The sequence below is a fragment of the Eumetopias jubatus genome, unplaced genomic scaffold, assembly GCF_037043125.1.
Source record: "Eumetopias jubatus isolate StellerSeaLion01/CBP00866 unplaced genomic scaffold, mEumJub1_p1.0 scaffold_13, whole genome shotgun sequence".
Taxonomy (NCBI): Eukaryota; Metazoa; Chordata; class Mammalia; order Carnivora; family Otariidae; genus Eumetopias; species Eumetopias jubatus.
In genome coordinates, this window is record NW_028274819.1 from 53,632,299 (window position 1) to 53,650,439 (window position 18,141).

Consider the following 18,141-nt stretch of genomic DNA (forward strand, 5'->3'; position numbering starts at 1 on the left):
AGCATTAAGTTTATTTAATTAAAATTATTTTAATTTTGTATGCTACATACACATTTCTAGTAAAACTTGAAGATACAGATAAGCAAAAAGCAATAAACCCAAATCACATAAATCCTTTAGTATTTACTATATGCATTTCAATGTACAGCTTGTACTTGGACTGTTTACTTTGTAATATATAAGGTATATTAAAATTTGTGTACACAAAGCAACATATGCGTGTAAACTTTTCAAAGATGGTCCCCTGCTACATATATATGTATATGTAGTGTTTTTTTCATGTTCTCTAATACAGATGTTTTAGTCAAATGCTTCTCAGTATTCTTTTATCTACAAATGTACCATGTTAGTGAATTCCTTTTTTGATATTAGGCTTTTTTTCCTCCCACTTTAAGCAATACTCTGAACCTTTTAAACATAGGTTTTTTGCATTATGTAAATTTAATTTCCAGGTTGAGATATTTACTTTTTTTTTTTTTAAGGACTTCCCATTATATATTTGTGCTTTTTTTAGTTCCCCTTCCACTAATGAGAGGCATTCCACAAGTACTTAATAACTGTCTGGAAACAAATCTTGATAAGAATAAAAGATGGCATAGTCCAATTTAATCTGTGTATAATAAGATCCCTGATCAAACCTCGTTGCTAACTTATCTGAAACCAAATAATTGGATCCATTAATTGGATTTATTTTTTGGAGGACTTGGCCAGTTTGGATTGTAAGGAACAAATCATAGGAAAGGCTAGAGTCAAGAACTTTTCTACGTGGACAGTTACGTTCCACGGTCACTACATGTTTAGCCTTTTGTGATCTTCATATATTTTTGTACAGTGAGAATTTATCTTCAGGATTGGCCTTTTATAAAGTTAAAAAGATTATGAATCATTAAAGAGATAAAAAGTTATGCTCACCAACACATGTGTGTATAGCAGAAGAAGATCTTAAGGAGTGCCAGAAGTCAGGTCTTTAGATTTATTTGTTCACAAATTCTACTTTTTCTTCTACCCACCCCCCTTTTTTTCTCTTCTTTAAGGTTAAACTTTTGGCAAGGCATTACCTTTCAGCTTACTAAAAACTTTTGCTTCACTATCTCCACTTTTAATAATTGATAGAACAACTAAACAATATCAAGAATGTAAAATACTTGAGACACCTGGGTGGCTCAGTTGGTTAAACTTCTGCCTTCCGCTCTGGCCATGATCCCAGGGTCCTGGGATCGAGTCCCACATCGGGCTCCTTGCTCAGCAGGGAGTCTTCCTCTCCCTCTGCTGTTCCCCGTTTGTGCGCTCTCTCTGACAAATAAATAAATAAAAATCTTTAAAAAAAATTTAAAGAATGTAAAATACTTGAACACTATCAGTGTTACCTTATATCTACCAACAAATCAATAACCTAAGCTTCTACCTTAAAGAAACTAGCAAAATAAGAACTAAACCAAAAGGTAGAAGAGAAGAAATAGTAAAGACTAGAACAGAAATCAATGAAAATGACAGTGTAAAAAGACAGTAATCAATAGCACCGAACATTCGTTCTTTGAAAAGAGTAAGAAAGTTTACAAACTCTTAACTACACTGATTATGAAAAAGAAAAAAAAAAAAAGGAAAGGCCCAAATTACCAAAAACAAGCATGAAAGAAAGAATATCACTACTAACCCTACAGTAAAGGGACTGCTATAAGAAATTCTGTGTCATCAAATTCAACAACTTAGATAAAATTGACAAATTCCTAGGAAAATATAAATCACGAAAACGGACTCAAGAAAAAATAGAAAATCTAAATAGATCTGTAACAAGTAAAGAGGTTGAATTAGTAACTAAAAAATCTTCACTCAGAAAAGCCAAGGTCCGGATGTTTTCACTGGTAACCAACACTGTTTTTACAGAAGTAATACCAGTCCTTTACAACTCTTTCAGAAAATATAGGGAGCACCTCCCATTTTGTTCTGTGATGACATTATTACCCTGATGTCAAAGCAAATGTACAAAAAATCTACAGCTAATGTCATAATGTTGAGACTGAATGATTTCACCCTAAGATTGGGAACACCATTTCTATACAGCATTGTAATGGATGTTGTAGCCAGTGTAATCAGGAAAGGAAAAGAAGCAAAAATGGCATGATTCTCTATGTCGACAGTTCAGTCCTAAGGACTCCACAGAAAAGGCAGTGAGACTAAAACTAGTTGAGCAAGTTCTCAAGATTCAAGATTAGTATACAAAATTAAGTTGTGTTTCTATGTATTAGCAACAGACAAACCAAAACTGAAATTAGAAAAACAATGCATTCACAATATCAGAAAGAATAAAATACTTAACGAATAAATGTAACAAAAATGAGACTTGTACTATAACTATAAAACAGTAATGAGGAAATAAAGATCTACATAAATAAAGAAACACATTTCCTGTTCATGGAATACATCTCAGTTTCAGCACTATTGTCATTTTTGGCTGGTAATTTTTTGTTGTGAAGGCTGTCCTGGGCGTTGCAAGATACTTAATAGCATCCCTGCCCTCTGCCCATAAGAGTCCTTTACCCTCAGTTGTGACAACCAAAAAAAATACCTCTAGACATTGCCAGATGTTCCCTGGGGAACAAAACCACTCAGATTGGGTGCCTGGGTGGCTCAGATGGTTAAGCGTCTGCCTTCAGCCCAGGTCCTGAGTCCCGCATCGGGCTCCCTGCTCCTTGGGAGGCTGCTTCTCCCTCTGCCTCTCTCTCTCTCTCTCTCTCTCTCTCTCTCTCTCTCTCTGTCTCTCATGAATAAATAAAAAAAAAAATTAAAAAAAAAACACCACTCAGATTGAGAACCACTAATAGATGGGAACCTCAGTGTTGTTAATTGATTTGTACATTCAGTGCATTTGTGTTTTTTTTTTTAAGATTTTTTATTTATTTATTTGACAGAGTTAGCGAGAGCAGGAACACAAGCAGGAGGAGTGGGAGAGGGAGAAGCAGGCTTCCCACTGAACAGGGAGCCCGATGCGGGGCTCAGTCCCAGGATGCTGGAATCATGACCTGAGCCAAAGGCAGACGCCCAACGACTGAGCCACCCAGGCGCCCTTTCAGTGCACTTTCTATCAAAATGCCTAGAATAGGCATTTTTGCAGAAATTAATAGGCTGATCCTTATTTGGAAATGTAAAAAACCTGAACAGTTTTGGAAAAGAAGAACAAAATCAGGGAACTCCACACTTGTCTGATTTCAAAACTTCTGTAAAGCTGCAGCAGTCAAGACAATGTGGTACTGGCATCAGGGTGAACATAGAAAAATAGAATAGAAACGAGACTTCAAACATAAAACCCTCCCACTTATAGTCAGTTGATTTTGGACAAAGGTGCCAAGATAATTTAAATATGGAAAGGATAGTCTTTTCAAAAGATAATGCTGAGATAGTTGAATATTCATATGCAGAAGATTAATTTATATTCTTACCTTACACCATACACAAAAATTAACTTGAAGTAGTACCCTAGAATCCTGCCATTTGTTCAGTATATGTCCTTATCAATGGGAAAGTCTTTGTGAAAAGTCAAGGATTGGCAGAAGCCAATTGGTTGGTTGATAGTGTAATCAAAGCAAAGAGAGGATCTTCATGAATGTATTGTATCAATACATTCTCTGTATTGAGCTCTGAATGCTCAGAGCTCTGTATTGAGCTGTATGAGCTCTGAACTCAACCATCTCTAGTTACCAGGATATTTATACATCTTGGCCAATAAATCTTGTCTTTTGGGTTCTCTGGATACACTGAAATAATCTTTTTTTTTCCTTTTAGTATCACTCACCTAGAATACTAGCAGCTCATGGTCAAGTGGGCTACAGCACTAACTGGATGAATCATAGTCCAATCATGCTTTGATTACCTGTATACAGAGAGACCATTTATCCTGCACATTTCCAGATGTGCTCTTGATGCATGATTTCTTTCATCTAGGCTTCTCTAGTTTGTGAAGGAAACTTTTGCGATGAGAGCCTCAGTTTTGGCAGGATGGTACTTTATGTAGACTTGTAAGCACTGACCCATATACAAAATAGGAGAAGGACTATTGACTTTTAGGTGGTTTGTAGTAAGGGCTGAAACAAAGCATTTTTCTCTTAACTTAACAACTTAACTGGAAGTTTTCATAAACTGGAATTTCTATCCCCTTACATTCTGGTTAATAAAAATCTTTTTATTGCCTCAGCCCTTGGTACTTAAAATTTTTTAGTAAAAGAGATGATTAGACCTGTGAGAGTGAAAGTCAGTGATTCTCTATACCACACACGTGAACGTTTTATCTACGTTTCAGTTTGCCATTTCTCAGTGCTATTCTAGATAGGCATGTTTTCAATTACGTGATCTCAGTTTTCACTACAAAGCTTTGAATCAGATGATACCTGGCTCCATTTTACAGATGAAGTACCTTATCTAGGATCGCAGAAGTAATAGTAGATCTGTCATTGAACTCTGTACACTATACAGTCTGTATGTAATTTAGGTTAAACTACTTTGAATATTTTATTCCCAAGCAGAAAATGGTAAGTTCTTGGTCAGTATTTTGGCACTACTGCAGAAAGTAATCACAGTATGAGGGCTAGAAGAAATAAGAGAATACCCCCAAGTATTTCCCCAAGTCTGTTAATCCTCATGATCACCAGAGCACTGTTTCTCTTGTAGGTGATCATCGTCTTGCCCTTCTTTTATCCCAGCTGGTGGGCAGCCAGTCAACCCGGGAGCTGCTTACTATGCAGCTGGTGGATTGGCAACAGCTCCAGGCTAACTGTTTCATCCAGGATGAGAGATTGCGCATCTTTGCCTTGTTGGCTGGAAAACCGGTACTTTCCTCTTTTCTCATAAACTTGCATAAATTTTCTGATAAATTCAAGATGGCTTGAGGTAAAGGGAAAGAGCTATCTTTGTAAATTCTATACTGTGACATATAACTAAACAACTTGTTTTTAAATTTTAGTGGAATTATTTTCAAATTACAGAGGTACAACATGTACATTGTAAAAGAAAACTGGTTATATAGAAATTAAAACATTAAAATTCACAGTATTCCTTATCCTAGTGGTAAACAACGTAAATAATTTGTAGTCTCTTTCCAGACACATTGTAAGTCTATATCAACATATATGTGTGCATATTTACATGTGTATATATTCCAATAAAATCAGTTATAAATAGCAGTTCTGCAAGTTAACTGTATGTGGACATTTTTTCATGTCGTGTAGTATCACTCTTTTTAGTAGCCACTTCTGTTCATTTTATGGGTGATATAACATAATTATTTTAAGCCAGTTTTCTTTTGCTGCCTGCCTGATTGACATCTTGATGTCACTTTCCAAAAATGAAATAGCTGGTCAGAATTTATGCACAAATTAAAGTATTATAATATGGCAACTGTAGGCAGTAAGAAGACCTCCTCTTCACTCTCTCTGGTTCTCATCTCTTCTCAGAGTACCGATAGTCTAAATCCGCCCTCTCGCCCGCCACCAAGGAATTATGTATTTTATATTTGGATCATTAACACTGCCAGTGTAGTTCATTTAAACTGTTATTTGAATAGGGGCACCTGGCTGGCTCAGTTGGTAGAGCATGCAACTCTTGATCTTGAAGGTCGGGAGTTTGAGCCCCATGTTGGGCATAGAGATTACTTTTAAAAAAGAAATAAAATGTTACTTGAATAAGTGAGTAACTTGCAAATCTGGGCAGTAACAAGGGAATGTATAACACATAGCTGTGATGATGATTTTGTCTCCTGCAGGTATGGCAGCTCACAGAGCACAGGCAGATCAATGTGTGCTCATATTTGGATTGGAAACGCGCCCTGGCTGTTCATCTTTGGTATTTGCTTCCACCAACAGCCTCAATTTCCAGGGCACTCAGCATGTATGAAGAAGCATTTCAGGTATTTATGTCCAGTAGAGCCAACCAAGAGTCATGGGGGGAGTTCTGTTTTTGCCAGAAAAGTACTGCAGAGAAAAAAACATCAAGGCACACTTCATAATACTTTTTCCTAACTGCTTTTTTTGGAAGTACCATAAAATTGAAATGGACCCAGGAAATCTGATGGGAAGCTTTTCTCCTGCCTCTGGACAGGGCTACTCTTAAACTTCTCCAAGTGTCTGCTTCTATTTTATTTAATATGATGTTTCCACAGTTGACTTTCTTAAAGCTGTTTTCCTGCCCCCAAATGAGAGGGTTTTTCTTTATTCCTAATGCTGTTTTATCCTTTTGGGAATTCCCTGAGATACAGCCCAACCTCAAGTTTGGTATAGCCCCAAATTAGCAGGCCTGAAAAATTTGCCTCTAAATATATCATATTTCATATGCCTTGACGGTGTTGAGATTAAAGTATTCATTAATGTGAGGGGTGCCTGGGTGGCTCAGTTGGTTGAGCATCTGACTCTTGGTTTCAGCTCAGGTCATGGTCTCAGGAGTGTGAGATCGAGCCACACATCAGACTCTGTACTCAACAAGAAGTCTGCTTGAGATTCTTTCTCCCTCTCCCTCTGTTTCCCCTGCCTCACACTCACACTCTCCCTCTCTCTCTCTAATAAATAAATAAAATCTTTTTTATTTTTTTTTTGAAGATTTTTATTTATTTGACAGAGAGAGCACAAGCAGGGGGGGTGGCAGGCAGAGGGAGAGGGAGAAGCAGGCTCCCCACTGAGCAGGGAACCCAATGCGGGGCTCCATCCCAGGACCCTGGGATCATGACCTGAGCCGAAGGTAGCCGCTTAACCGACTGAGCCACTCAGGCGCCCCAAATAAGATCTCTTTTTAAAAAGTATTATTAATGTGGGGTTTTTTAACTTACTATTTTCTTTAGGGAGAGAGAGAGTACGAGAGGTAGTGGGAGGGTCAGAAGGATAGAGAGAATCCCAAGCAGGCTCCACACCTCAATTTCACAACCCTGAGACCATAATGGCTGAAACCAAGAGTCGGACGCTTAACCAACTGAGCCACCCAGGTGCCACTATTAATGTTTTTAAAGCCCTCATTTCTTCAGTTCTTTTCTTACTGTCCACAATTACTATCTTTGATATCACTTGTCAGAATTGTCAGGAGAAAGAGAACACTAAAGAAACTGAGTGTAATAAGAATTGTGACAAGAAATAAAAAAGAATGTGACAAGAAAGGTATGAGGATTAATGACAGCTATCCAAAGTCTTTGATAGTCACTTGAAGACAGGTGGGCCATGTCACTGCAAAATAAGCTTAAGATCCTTGACACATTCCATTAGGGTGTCATCATTCTTAATACATGTGTCTAAGTTACTGATACATGATCACATGTAGTGAAACACACTCGCAGATGGTGTACTGTTTTATCAAATTCTTCCCTTCAGAATCCCTCTGAGGCTGACAGGTATGCCTGCTCCCCACTTCCTGCGTACCTGGAGGGCTCTGGCTGTGTGGTAAAGGAGGAAGAAAACTCACAGAGACCACTTCAAGATGTCTGCTTTCACCTTCTAAAACTCTACAGTGACAGGTGAGTCAAAGCCACGCATGATAGTCACTTGAGAGCTTAAATCAGCCCTAGGGAGTCCTTTCCTGAGTTTTTTCCCTTTAATGTGAAGCCAAATTGCCATAAGTTTGTATAAATTAACAAAGTATAATTTATAGTAGTTGAATGCAAAGAACATTGGAACTAGGGTTAGAAATCTAAAAAGTGATTAATAAGATACAATTTACAAATAGGAAGTGTGCATTATAGTATAGTGTAACTGGCATCATCAACATCTCAATTACATTACCCCCCAAAAGTTCCCTCATGCCTCTTTGCAATCAGTCCCCACCCCCAAATAAGTAACTAACTGACTTTTTGTTACTATAGATTAATTTTGTGCTCTATTAGGATCATTCTGTTAAATTTTGTGCCTGGCTTCTTTCGTTCACATAATGGTTTTGAGATTTATCCATGTTAATATGTGTATTAGAAGGTTTTTTTATTGCATAATTTATTCATTTATTGATGGAAAGTTAGTTTTTCTTGATTTTGACTATTACGAATAAAGATGCCATGAACATTTATATGCAAAAGTGTTCATATCATTTTACATTCACACCTAGAACTCTAGGTGTTCCATATTCTTTTCAAAATTTGGTACTCTCAGTTTTTTAAATTTTGCCATTTTAATGGGCATATAGTGGCATCTCATTGTGTGTGTGTTGTTGTTAAACAAGAAACTGGTTTATTTATCCTACAGCAGTATATGAACCCATTCTATTATTACAGATAACCAGTTAATTAAAACTATCTCAGCGGAACTATTACACATATTATCAGAAACACTGAGGGATTTTTTCCAGTTACATCTAATCACTCCTATCTCATTTCAGTTATTTAAATACTTTTAAGTATTAAGTATGTAACTATGTTAGAAGATGATATAGTTTTTGTTTGTTTTAAGATTTTATTTATTAGAGTGCACACAAGCGGTGGGGGGCGGGGATGGGGGCAGAGGGAGAGGGACACGGGGCCTCGATCTCAACCGAGTGAGCCACCCAGGCACCGCCAGATAATACCATTGTGTACTGTGGTGAACTATAAATAACTAAAGTAGGGCGCCAGGGTGGCTCAGTCGTTTAGCGTCTGCCTTCGGCTCAGGTCATGATCCCAGGGTCCTGGGATCGAGCCGCGCATCGGGCTCCCTGCTCTGCGGGAAGCCTGCTTCTCCCTCTCCCACTCCCCCTGCTTGTGTTCCCTCTCTCGCTGTCTCTCTGTCAAATGAATAAATAAAATCTTAAAATAAATAAATAAAGTAGTGCTTTAATTTGCACTCCCGAATGACTAATGATGTTGAGCGTTTTTTCATGTGCTTATTTACCATGGTCTCTGTATCTTCCTTTCAAAAGTGTCTGTTCACATTTTTTTGCCTATTTTTTAATAGAGTTGTCTTGTGTTGCAATAATTCTTTATATATTCTGGATATATATTTTATTATAAATGTGTTTTTGCAATTATCCTAGTATAAGGGCTTGTTTTTTTCACTGTCTTAAGAAAATGAAGAGAACTTTTGCATTTTAAGTTCAATTAAAGTTTTTAAACTATAAAGTCAATTTCTTTACTAGTCTGTTGAGGTTTTCTATTTATTCTTGAGTCACTTTCGACCATTTGCTTCTACTAAGGAATTTGTTTCCCTGAAGTCATCAAATTTATTGGTATAAAGTTACAACATTTTCCTTATCCTTTTTAAATGTCTGTATGATCTGTTACTGTCTCTCTCCTTGATATTGGTAATGTGTGTCCTTTATCTTTTTTTTCTTGATCGGTTTACTTACAGCTTTTAGTTTATTGCTTATCTCTATTATTTGTCCAGTTCAAAATGGATCAAAAACCTAAATTTCAAACTTAAACCAGAAAACAAACAGAAGAAACCAAGCAGGAAAATCTTTGCACCTGTGAGTTAGGCAAAGATTTTTTTGACACCAAATAAATAATCTGTAGAAGAAAAAGTTGGTGAACTGGACTTCAGAAAAATTAAAAACTGTTAGTCATTGAAAAACTGTTAGGAGAATGAAAAGACAAGCCACAGATCGGGGGAAGATACTTGCGATTCATGTATCTGATAAAGACCTTGTATCCAGAACATATAAAGAACTTTAAAAAAAAAAAGATTTTATTTATTTGAGAGAGAGTGTGCAGGCAGGTGGAGTGGGAGAGGAAGAAGCCAAGTCCATGCTAAGCGTGGAGCCTGACACAGGGCTCGATTCTGAACCCTGAGATCATGACCTAAGCCGAAATCAAGAGTTGGATGCTTAACTGACAGAGCTACCCAGGTGTCCCCAGAACATTTAAAGAACTCTTAAAACTCAATAATAATTAAAACAATCCAGTTTTTAAAATGGGCAAAATATTTAAACATTTGCTTTACCAAAGAAGACCTAGATGTCAAGCACATGAAAAAGTGTTCAGCATCAATAGACAACAGGGAAATGCAAATTAAAACCATCATGTGGTACCACTGTCGACCTATTAGAATGATTAGAAATTAAAAAGACCTAGGGCGCCTGTGTGGCTCAGTCAGTTAAGCCTCCGACTCTTGATCTCACCTCAGGTCTTAGGGTCATGCGTGCAAGAGTCTCCCAGCATGGAACCTACTTTAAAAAAAAAAACAACCCTGTACCAAGTATTGTGATAGATGTGGAAGCAACTTGAATTCTCATACACCGCTGGTGAAAAATGTAAAATGGTATTGGCACTTTGGTAAACAGTTTGGCAGATTAGAAAGTTAGACATACACCTGCCTGCATATGATCCAGTCATGCCACTCCTAGGTATTTACCCAAAAGAATGAAAATATATATCTCTACATAAATGTTTGTAACAGCTCTGTTTGTAATGGTCCAAAACTGGAAACAAGCCAAATTTCTATCAACAGGTGAATAGATAAAACAAATTGTGGTATATCTATGTAATGGAATGCTACTCAGCAATAAAAGGGAATGAACTGTTGATACACACAATAGCAGAGTGAATCCCAAGATAATTTTACTTGGTTTTGAAAGAGGTGAGACAAAAAAGTACCCAGAAACATACATATTGTATGATTCTAATTTACCTAAAATTCTGGAAAATGCAAACTGATTAATCCCAGAAAACAGGTCATTGGTTGCCTGGGAAGAGTGGGTATAAGGAGGGGCAGGAAGAGGGGGAATACAAAGAGTCATAAGGAAACTTTTGGGGGTGATGAGTGTGTTTGTTATCTTGACCCTCGTAATTTCACAGGTGTGTACATTTGTTAAAAATTAATGAAAATTGTACATTCTAAATATGTTCTGTTCACTGTATATCAGGTTTTTTTTAATGTCAAAAAAAAAGAAAAAGGAATATCTCAAAGTGCCAGTAATAGAGAAACTAGAGCCACAAGGAGATAGTGAACCTTGTTCTCATGAAAGGTAGAATTGCTCTGACTAAATCCTTATGTAAAGTCCACACCCATACAAATAAATAGACTAGAACTGCACTGTCCAACATAATAGCTGCTATTCAGATATGACTATTTTAATTTAAGTAAACTTTTAAATTTCATTACTCATTCACAGTAGTCACATTTCAAGTGTCTAATAGCTACATGTGGCTAGCTATTGGCTCTCATTGGTCAGGGCAGGTTATAGAACATTTCCATCATCCCATAAAGTTGAGTTTGACAGCACTGGTCAAGAAAACTTCTGTTCATTACTTGGGGAAGTATTAGGAAGTTATAAAATGTCTGGGATCTTAGGTAAAAAGGTAAAGTTATTGGATGGTGATCTAAGCCCTAAAACTTGCAGGTGTGAGATCTTAGTTTAATTGGGAATTGCAAGCTAAGAACTTTACACATAAACTGGTCCAGGACCATTAAAATCTTCAGGATGCCAGCAGGAGAAAGAGCAAAAGTCTGAATTTTTTCAGATGTTTGCTGGGCACCTGAATTTCCTTATATAGAGAATAATCCCCACTGTAGACAAAATCAAGAGGTAGAAATTACAAGCCATAGAAGGAAGTAACCATCGTGAAGACTATCTGTTCAAACAAACAGGAGACTTAGCACTCCAACAACTTCATATAATAGAACAGTCTGGAAAATCCTAATATAACTGCATGTTTTTAATGGTTAAGAATAGTATCAGGGTGCCTGGGTGGTTCAGTCGGCTAACCATCTGAACTTCGGCTCAGGTCATGATCTCAGGGTCCTGGGATCAAGGCCGCACTCAGCAAAAGGTCTACTCCCTCCCCCTCACTCATGCGCTCTCATACACTCTCTTTCAAACAAATAAAATTTTAAAAATAAATAAATGGTTAAGTGAAGGAATGAAGACTAAGAGTTGTGAAGACTCCATGTACACCAGGATGGTAAATATCTAAGCTAAACAAATACCAGCAAACCTATCAGATCACACAACCACAGAAGAGGAGGTGCCTTCATTTTTAGTAGTATCTGTAATCTGGCTGAACCTAGAAGTAGACTGATAGAGCACAGTCTCAGAGGGAGACCATGTGGTCTATAATGCTTCTTTTCTCAGGTGCCTGCCTTTATTATCTTCTAAACCATAGCCAGAACGGTTGACCTGTCCAGTGCAGGTGGTCTGCTGCCTTGATATGGTAACTCTCAGCACGTTTTCCTTTGCAGACATTATGATCTCAACCAGCTGCTGGAGCCTCGAAGCATAACAGCCGATCCTTTGGACTACCGCCTAAGCTGGCACTTGTGGGAGGTGCTGCGGGCTCTTAACTATACCCATCTCTCAGAACAGTGTGCGGGTGTGCTACAGACCAGTTATGCTGGCCAACTGGAAAGTGAGGGGCTGTGGGAGTGGGCCATCTTTGTCCTCCTGCACATTGACAACTCAAGGTGAGTAAGAAGCTGTGAATCCACTATACATTTAGTGCTACAGGGCAGTGCCAATGACATCAGTCTTCTAGGGTTTAATTGAGTAAGTAAGCATCTAGAATGTATTTTGGGTCCAGCCTTGTGATAAACCTTAGGACAGTTCAACCCGCAGCTATCTCTTTATTCATGTGAACAAGTTGGAAATGAGACTGCCTTAAGTGCCAGATTATGCCATTTATTATAAGACCTCTCAGTAGTCTGAGAAGTGAGAAGCGATCTCTGCAGTGATCAGGGAAAACCCTAGACAGGAACAGGAAATAATTAACAGGAAGGGGAAGGATATGTCCACATGGGGCTACCCCATTAACTTAGACATAGATTCACTTGAATGTTGCATGGTTAGGAATTATGCAGAAACAATGTTTGCTGAGCTGCCTCAGTGGATCTGTGGAGTGATGTAATGAGTTGGCAAGGAGAGCCCCTGCTTTTTCTGTCTGCTGGCTTTCTCCCTCTCTGGCTTTCCCTTGCCATCCACCCACACCTACCCCTCAAGTTTGATAATATCATATTTACCAGTATATCCTTCCTTAGATGCCTGATGTTTTCGTTCTCTATCCTAAAAGAGCCTTTTCTCCATCGTGTGAATGAGATAAAGTTGGAGACTTCCTTTTTTGTTAATGGTAGTAGCATGGCATTACACTAATAACAAAAACATTTGTATAGTACTTTGTTGTATAGTACTTTTACATATATTTATACTCTGTTGTAAATACTTTACAACTCAATTGTAATTGATCAACTCAATGCTCATAATGAACCTATAAGTCTCTTATAATCTCTGTTTTATAGATGCGCACCCTGAGGCACAGAGAGATTAAGTAATTTTTGCTCAAGGTCACATGGCTAGTAAATGGCAGAGTCTTCCAACTCAAGACACCCAGAGTCTGTGCTCTTAATCATTATGCTGCACTCTCTGTCATGTTACATAGTATGGAAAGGAGTTGAGTTTTGTAGTCAGACCTCCCTTAATTCTAGATTCATCATGTACTCACTTTGACCTGGAGTAAAGCTTACTCACTTTGATTTTTGGTTAAAGATACTTTCTTTTTATCTGTAAAATCATAATATTAATGCCTACCTAGTCAAAGGTGGTTGTGGGATTACAGGAGGAAAAGTAGGAGTGCCTGGCTGGCTCAGTTGGTGGAGTATGTGACTCTTGATCTTGGGGTCGTGAGTTTGAGCCCCACATTGGGCAGAGATTACTTAATAAAAAATTTTTGTTTTAAGGGGCTTCTGGGTGGCTCAGAAAGTTAAGCATCTGACTCTTGGTTTCAGCTCAGGTCATGATCTCAGGATCGTGAGATCGAGCCCCATGTGGGTCTCTGTGCTCAGCACAGTCTGCTTGAGATTCTCTACCTCTTCCCTCCCGCTTTGCCCCTCTCACAGCTCTCTCTTTCTCTCTCTCTCTCTTAAAATCAATGAAATCTTTAAAAAAAAAATTTTTTTTTTAAAGGGAGTAAACGTATAAAGCATCTAGTACAGCCTTCCCTTTAAGGAATTTCTCCTCTTCTCCCTTACCAGGAAGCAAAATGACTTCATACTTTACTTTTGAGTTTATTTAAACAAATTCATGGGGCATTTCACATGGTAAAAGCCTGGCTAATAAGATAACTGATGGTTTAAGAGTAGGCTCTAGGGAAGCAAATCCTATTTCCTGATAAAGGATTTTTTTAAATGAAAATTTCAATTTATTTTGTTTTTTTATTTATGTATGTATGTATGTCATCTCTACACTCAACATGGGGCTCAAACTTAGGACCCTGCTCTTCTGACTGACCCAGCCAGGTGCCACCTGATAAAGAATTTTAGAAACGAAGCAGTTGAGATTGGGGGTCCATGGAAAGCCTTGAAAAGGTCCTTGAAAAGGTGTTCAGAAAAGATTCTAAGACGAGGAAACTAGTTTTGATTTGATATTTAAATCTGGTCCTTTGGGGAGCACCTGGGTGGCTCAGTCGGTTAAGCGTCTGCCTTCAGCTCAGGTCATGATCCCAGGGTTGTGGGCTCGAGCCTGCTCAGCAGGGAGCCTGCTACTCCCTCTCCCTCTACCAGTCTCCCTGCTGTGTTCTCTTGCTCTCCCTCAAATAAATCTGGTCCTTTGTGGCACCTGGGTGGCTGAGTCTGTTGAGTGTCTGACTCTTGATTTCGGCTCAGATGATGATCTCAGAGTAGTGGGGTCAAACCCTGCATTGGGCTCTGTGCTGCTTGAGATTCTCCCTCTCCCTCTGCCCACCCCCCACCCCACCCCCGCTCTCTCTCTCTCGCTCTCTGAAATAAATAGCATCTTTTAAAAGAAAAATAAATAAATGGCTGGTCCTTTGGCCCAGATAGGAAAGGACTCTCCTTAAGGGGCCTTGAGACCAAAAACAGTGAGGGTAGCCTAAATCTAGAGGCAGAGAGAAAATGAATTAGGAAAGTTGATGGTTTTGAAGGGAAAAAAGCAAACAAGGACCTGGAAGAGACCTTACCTTTAAAAACTAATTCATTTACTTGTACTGACCATATGGGAGAAGAGGAAGGGAGAAGGTTGGAGATGAACTACAAAGAACTACTCTGTGGGGAGCATAGGGTTCTCCTATCGAGTCCTTGATCTCCTGTTACTAGGAAGAAAATAAAAGAGAGGGAAAGCCTTTTCTTAGCATTGGACAGTCTTCCCTAGAGTATTAGTTTTCACTGTTTTTTTATCATGAAAATATCATGTGCTTAGATACTTCTATTTTATTTAAAAAATAAATGCTGATATGGCCTTTTTTTTTTTTTTTTTTTTAAGTGAAGTTTGAAGTGGTTCACTCATTGTTAAGACCTACAGTTTGAGAGACTGTCTCAGGGGTCACTGCCCTGGCTGAGGCAGCCTTCTCCATCGATGAGGATAGGATGTATTCAGCATTGTCTTCCTTCCTACAGCATGCGTGAGAAGGCGGTTCGAGAGCTGCTTACCCGGCACTGCCAACTATTAGAAACCCCGGAATCTTGGGCTAAGGAGGCTTTCCTGACCCAGAAGCTTTGTGTGCCTGCTGAGTGGATTAATGAGGCCAAAGCGGTTCGAGCACACATGGAATCTGACAAGCACTTGGAGGCCCTCTATTTATTTAAAGCTGGACACTGGAACCGCTGCCACAAATTCATCATCAAGCACTTAGCTTCTGGTGAGTGCTTCAGACTAGGGCCTGTGTCTCCTGGAATCACCCCAAATTCTTCCAATCCCAGAACCCCATGATTAGTCAGGCCAGAGATGATGTTCTGGGACTTTGCAGTCTTGAATCAGATTACACTTTGCAAAAGTTCTCTGTGCAGAAGAAACTTAGCCAGGATGAGGGGCTAGAGGGGCAGGGGTTGACAGGCTGTTACTTTACCATTTGCCAAGGTTATGATTGATATACATGAATTATGTTGAACTCCTTGTATGTTTAGGGAATTTTATTTACCAGAATGCAAGAGGAGACATTAAAACTGATACCACAGAAATACAAAGGATCATTAGAGACTACTATGAACAGTTATATACCAACAAATTGGACAACCTAGAAGAACTGGATAAATTCCTAGAAACATAGCCTTCCAAGACTGAATCAGGAAGAAATAGAAAATCTGTACAGACCAATTAGTAGTAAAGCAGATTGAATCAGTAATCAAAAAACGCCCTACAAGTAAAAGTCCAGGACCAGATGGCTTCACTAATGAATTCTACCAAACATTCAAAGAATTAATACCAATCCTTCTCAAACTCTTCCAAAAAATAGAACAGGGGAGAACATTTCCAAACTTATTTTATAAGGCCAGCATTACCCTGATATCAAAACCAGACAAGGATACCATAAGAAAAGGAAAGTACAGACCAGTATCCCTGGTGAAGCTGATGGTTCACCAGGGATAGATGCAAAAATTCTCAGCAAATTATTAGCAAACCAAATTCAGCAATACATTAAAAGGACTATACACCATGATCAAATGTGATTTATAACAGGGATGGTTTAACATTTACAAATCAATCCGTGTGACACACCACATTAACAGAATGAAGGATAAAAATCATATGATCATCTTAATAGATGCAGAAAAAGCATTTGGTAAATTCAGCATCCATTTGTAATAAAAACTAGTTGATAGAGAAGGAACATACCTCAGTAATAAAGACCATATATGACAAGCCCAAAGCTAACATGCTCAATGGTGAAAAGCTTTCAGCTTTTCCTCTAAGATCAGGAAGAAGGCAAGGAAGGGTTCCCACTGTCACTGCTTCTGTTGCATTCCTATACACTAATAATGAATTATCAGAAAGAGGAATTAAGAAAACAATCCCAGGGACACCTGGGTGTCTCAGTCAGTTAAGCATCTGCCTTTAGCTCAGGCTGGGATCGAGTCCTACATCAGGCTCCTTGCTTAGCGGGGAGCCTGCTTCTCCCTCTGCCTGCCACTCCCCCTACTTGTGCACTTATTCGCTCTCACAAATAAGTAAATAAAATCTTTAAAAGGAAAACAATCCCATTTTCAGTTGCACCAAAAAGAATAAAAGTACTTAGGAATAAATTTAACCAAGGAGGTCAAAGACCTGTATCTTGAAAACTATGACATTGATCAAATAAAGACACAAAGAAATGGAAAGATACCCATGCTTGTGATTTGGAAGAATTAACATTGTTAAAATGTCCTTACTACCTAAAACAGTCTACAGATTGACTGTAATTCCTGTCAAAATTCCAATGGCATTTTTCACAGAGATAGAACAAATAACTCTAAAATTTGTGTGGAACCACAAAAGACCTCCAGTAGCCAAAGTGATCTTGAGAAAGAACAAAACTGGAGACATCACATTCTCTGATTTCAAACTCAGTTACAAAGCATAGTAAATTAAAACAGTATGGTATAGGCCTGAAAACAGACACATAGATCATTGGAATAGAATAGAGAGACCTGAAATAAACCCGCATATGTGGTCAATTAATTTATGACAGAGGAACCAAGAATATACAGTTTTTTCAATAAATGGTGTTGGGATGACTGGACAGCCACATGCAAAAGAATTAAGCCGGACCGCTATCTAATTCCATGTACAAAAATTAACTCAAAATGGGTAAAGGCTTGGGGCATCTGAGTAGCTCAGTCATTAAGTGTCTGCCTTCAGCTCAGGTCATGATCCCAGGGTCCTGGGATCAAGCCCCACATTGGACTCCCTGCTCTGCGGGAAGCCTGCTTCTCCCTCTCCCACTCCCCCTGCTTGTGTTCCCTCTCTCGCTGTATCTCTCTCTTGTCAAATAAATAAAATCTTTAAAAAAAATGGGTAAAGACTTAAACTCCGGGGCACCTGGGTGGCTCAGTCGGTTAAGCGTCTGCCTTTGGCTTAGGTCCTGATCCCAGGGTCCTGAGATCAAGCCCGGCATCGGGCACCCTGTTCAGTGGGGAGCCTGCTTCTCCCTCTCCCTCTGCCTGCCGCTCCCCTTGCTTGTGCTCTTTCTGTCAAATAAATAAAATCTAAAAAAAAGACTTAAACTGTTAAGACCTGAAAGCATAAAACTAGAAGAAAACATAGGCATAGGCAGTAAGCTCCTTGACACCCATCTTGGTGATGATTTTTTTTTTTTTTGGATGGGACACCAAAATCCAAGGCAACAAAAGGAGAAATAAATGGGACTACATCAAACTAAAAGAAGTTTCTGCATAGCTCCAAAGGAAACCATCAAAATGAAAAGGCAACCCAGGAATGGGAGAAAGTGTAAATCATTTATCTGATAAAGGGTTAACCTCCAAAATATTTAAAGAACTCATAAAAATAACAAAA

At 38.6% G+C, this 18,141-nt stretch overlaps 1 protein-coding gene across 7 annotated transcripts in view; it reads left to right on the forward strand.

The window, feature by feature from the left end:
* The window catches only part of NUP98 (nucleoporin 98 and 96 precursor), a 120,425-nt gene that overhangs the window by 94,139 nt on the left and 8,145 nt on the right, over positions 1–18,141 (forward strand). For all 7 annotated transcript variants that reach the window (XM_028115821.2, XM_028115820.2, XM_028115825.2 and 4 more), the window contains 5 exons: positions 4,663–4,820; positions 5,753–5,896; positions 7,341–7,483; positions 12,108–12,329; positions 15,270–15,511. In XM_028115821.2, coding sequence (XP_027971622.1) covers positions 4,663–4,820; positions 5,753–5,896; positions 7,341–7,483; positions 12,108–12,329; positions 15,270–15,511 — 909 coding nt within the window. The remainder of the gene's footprint in view (positions 1–4,662; positions 4,821–5,752; positions 5,897–7,340; positions 7,484–12,107; positions 12,330–15,269; positions 15,512–18,141) is intronic.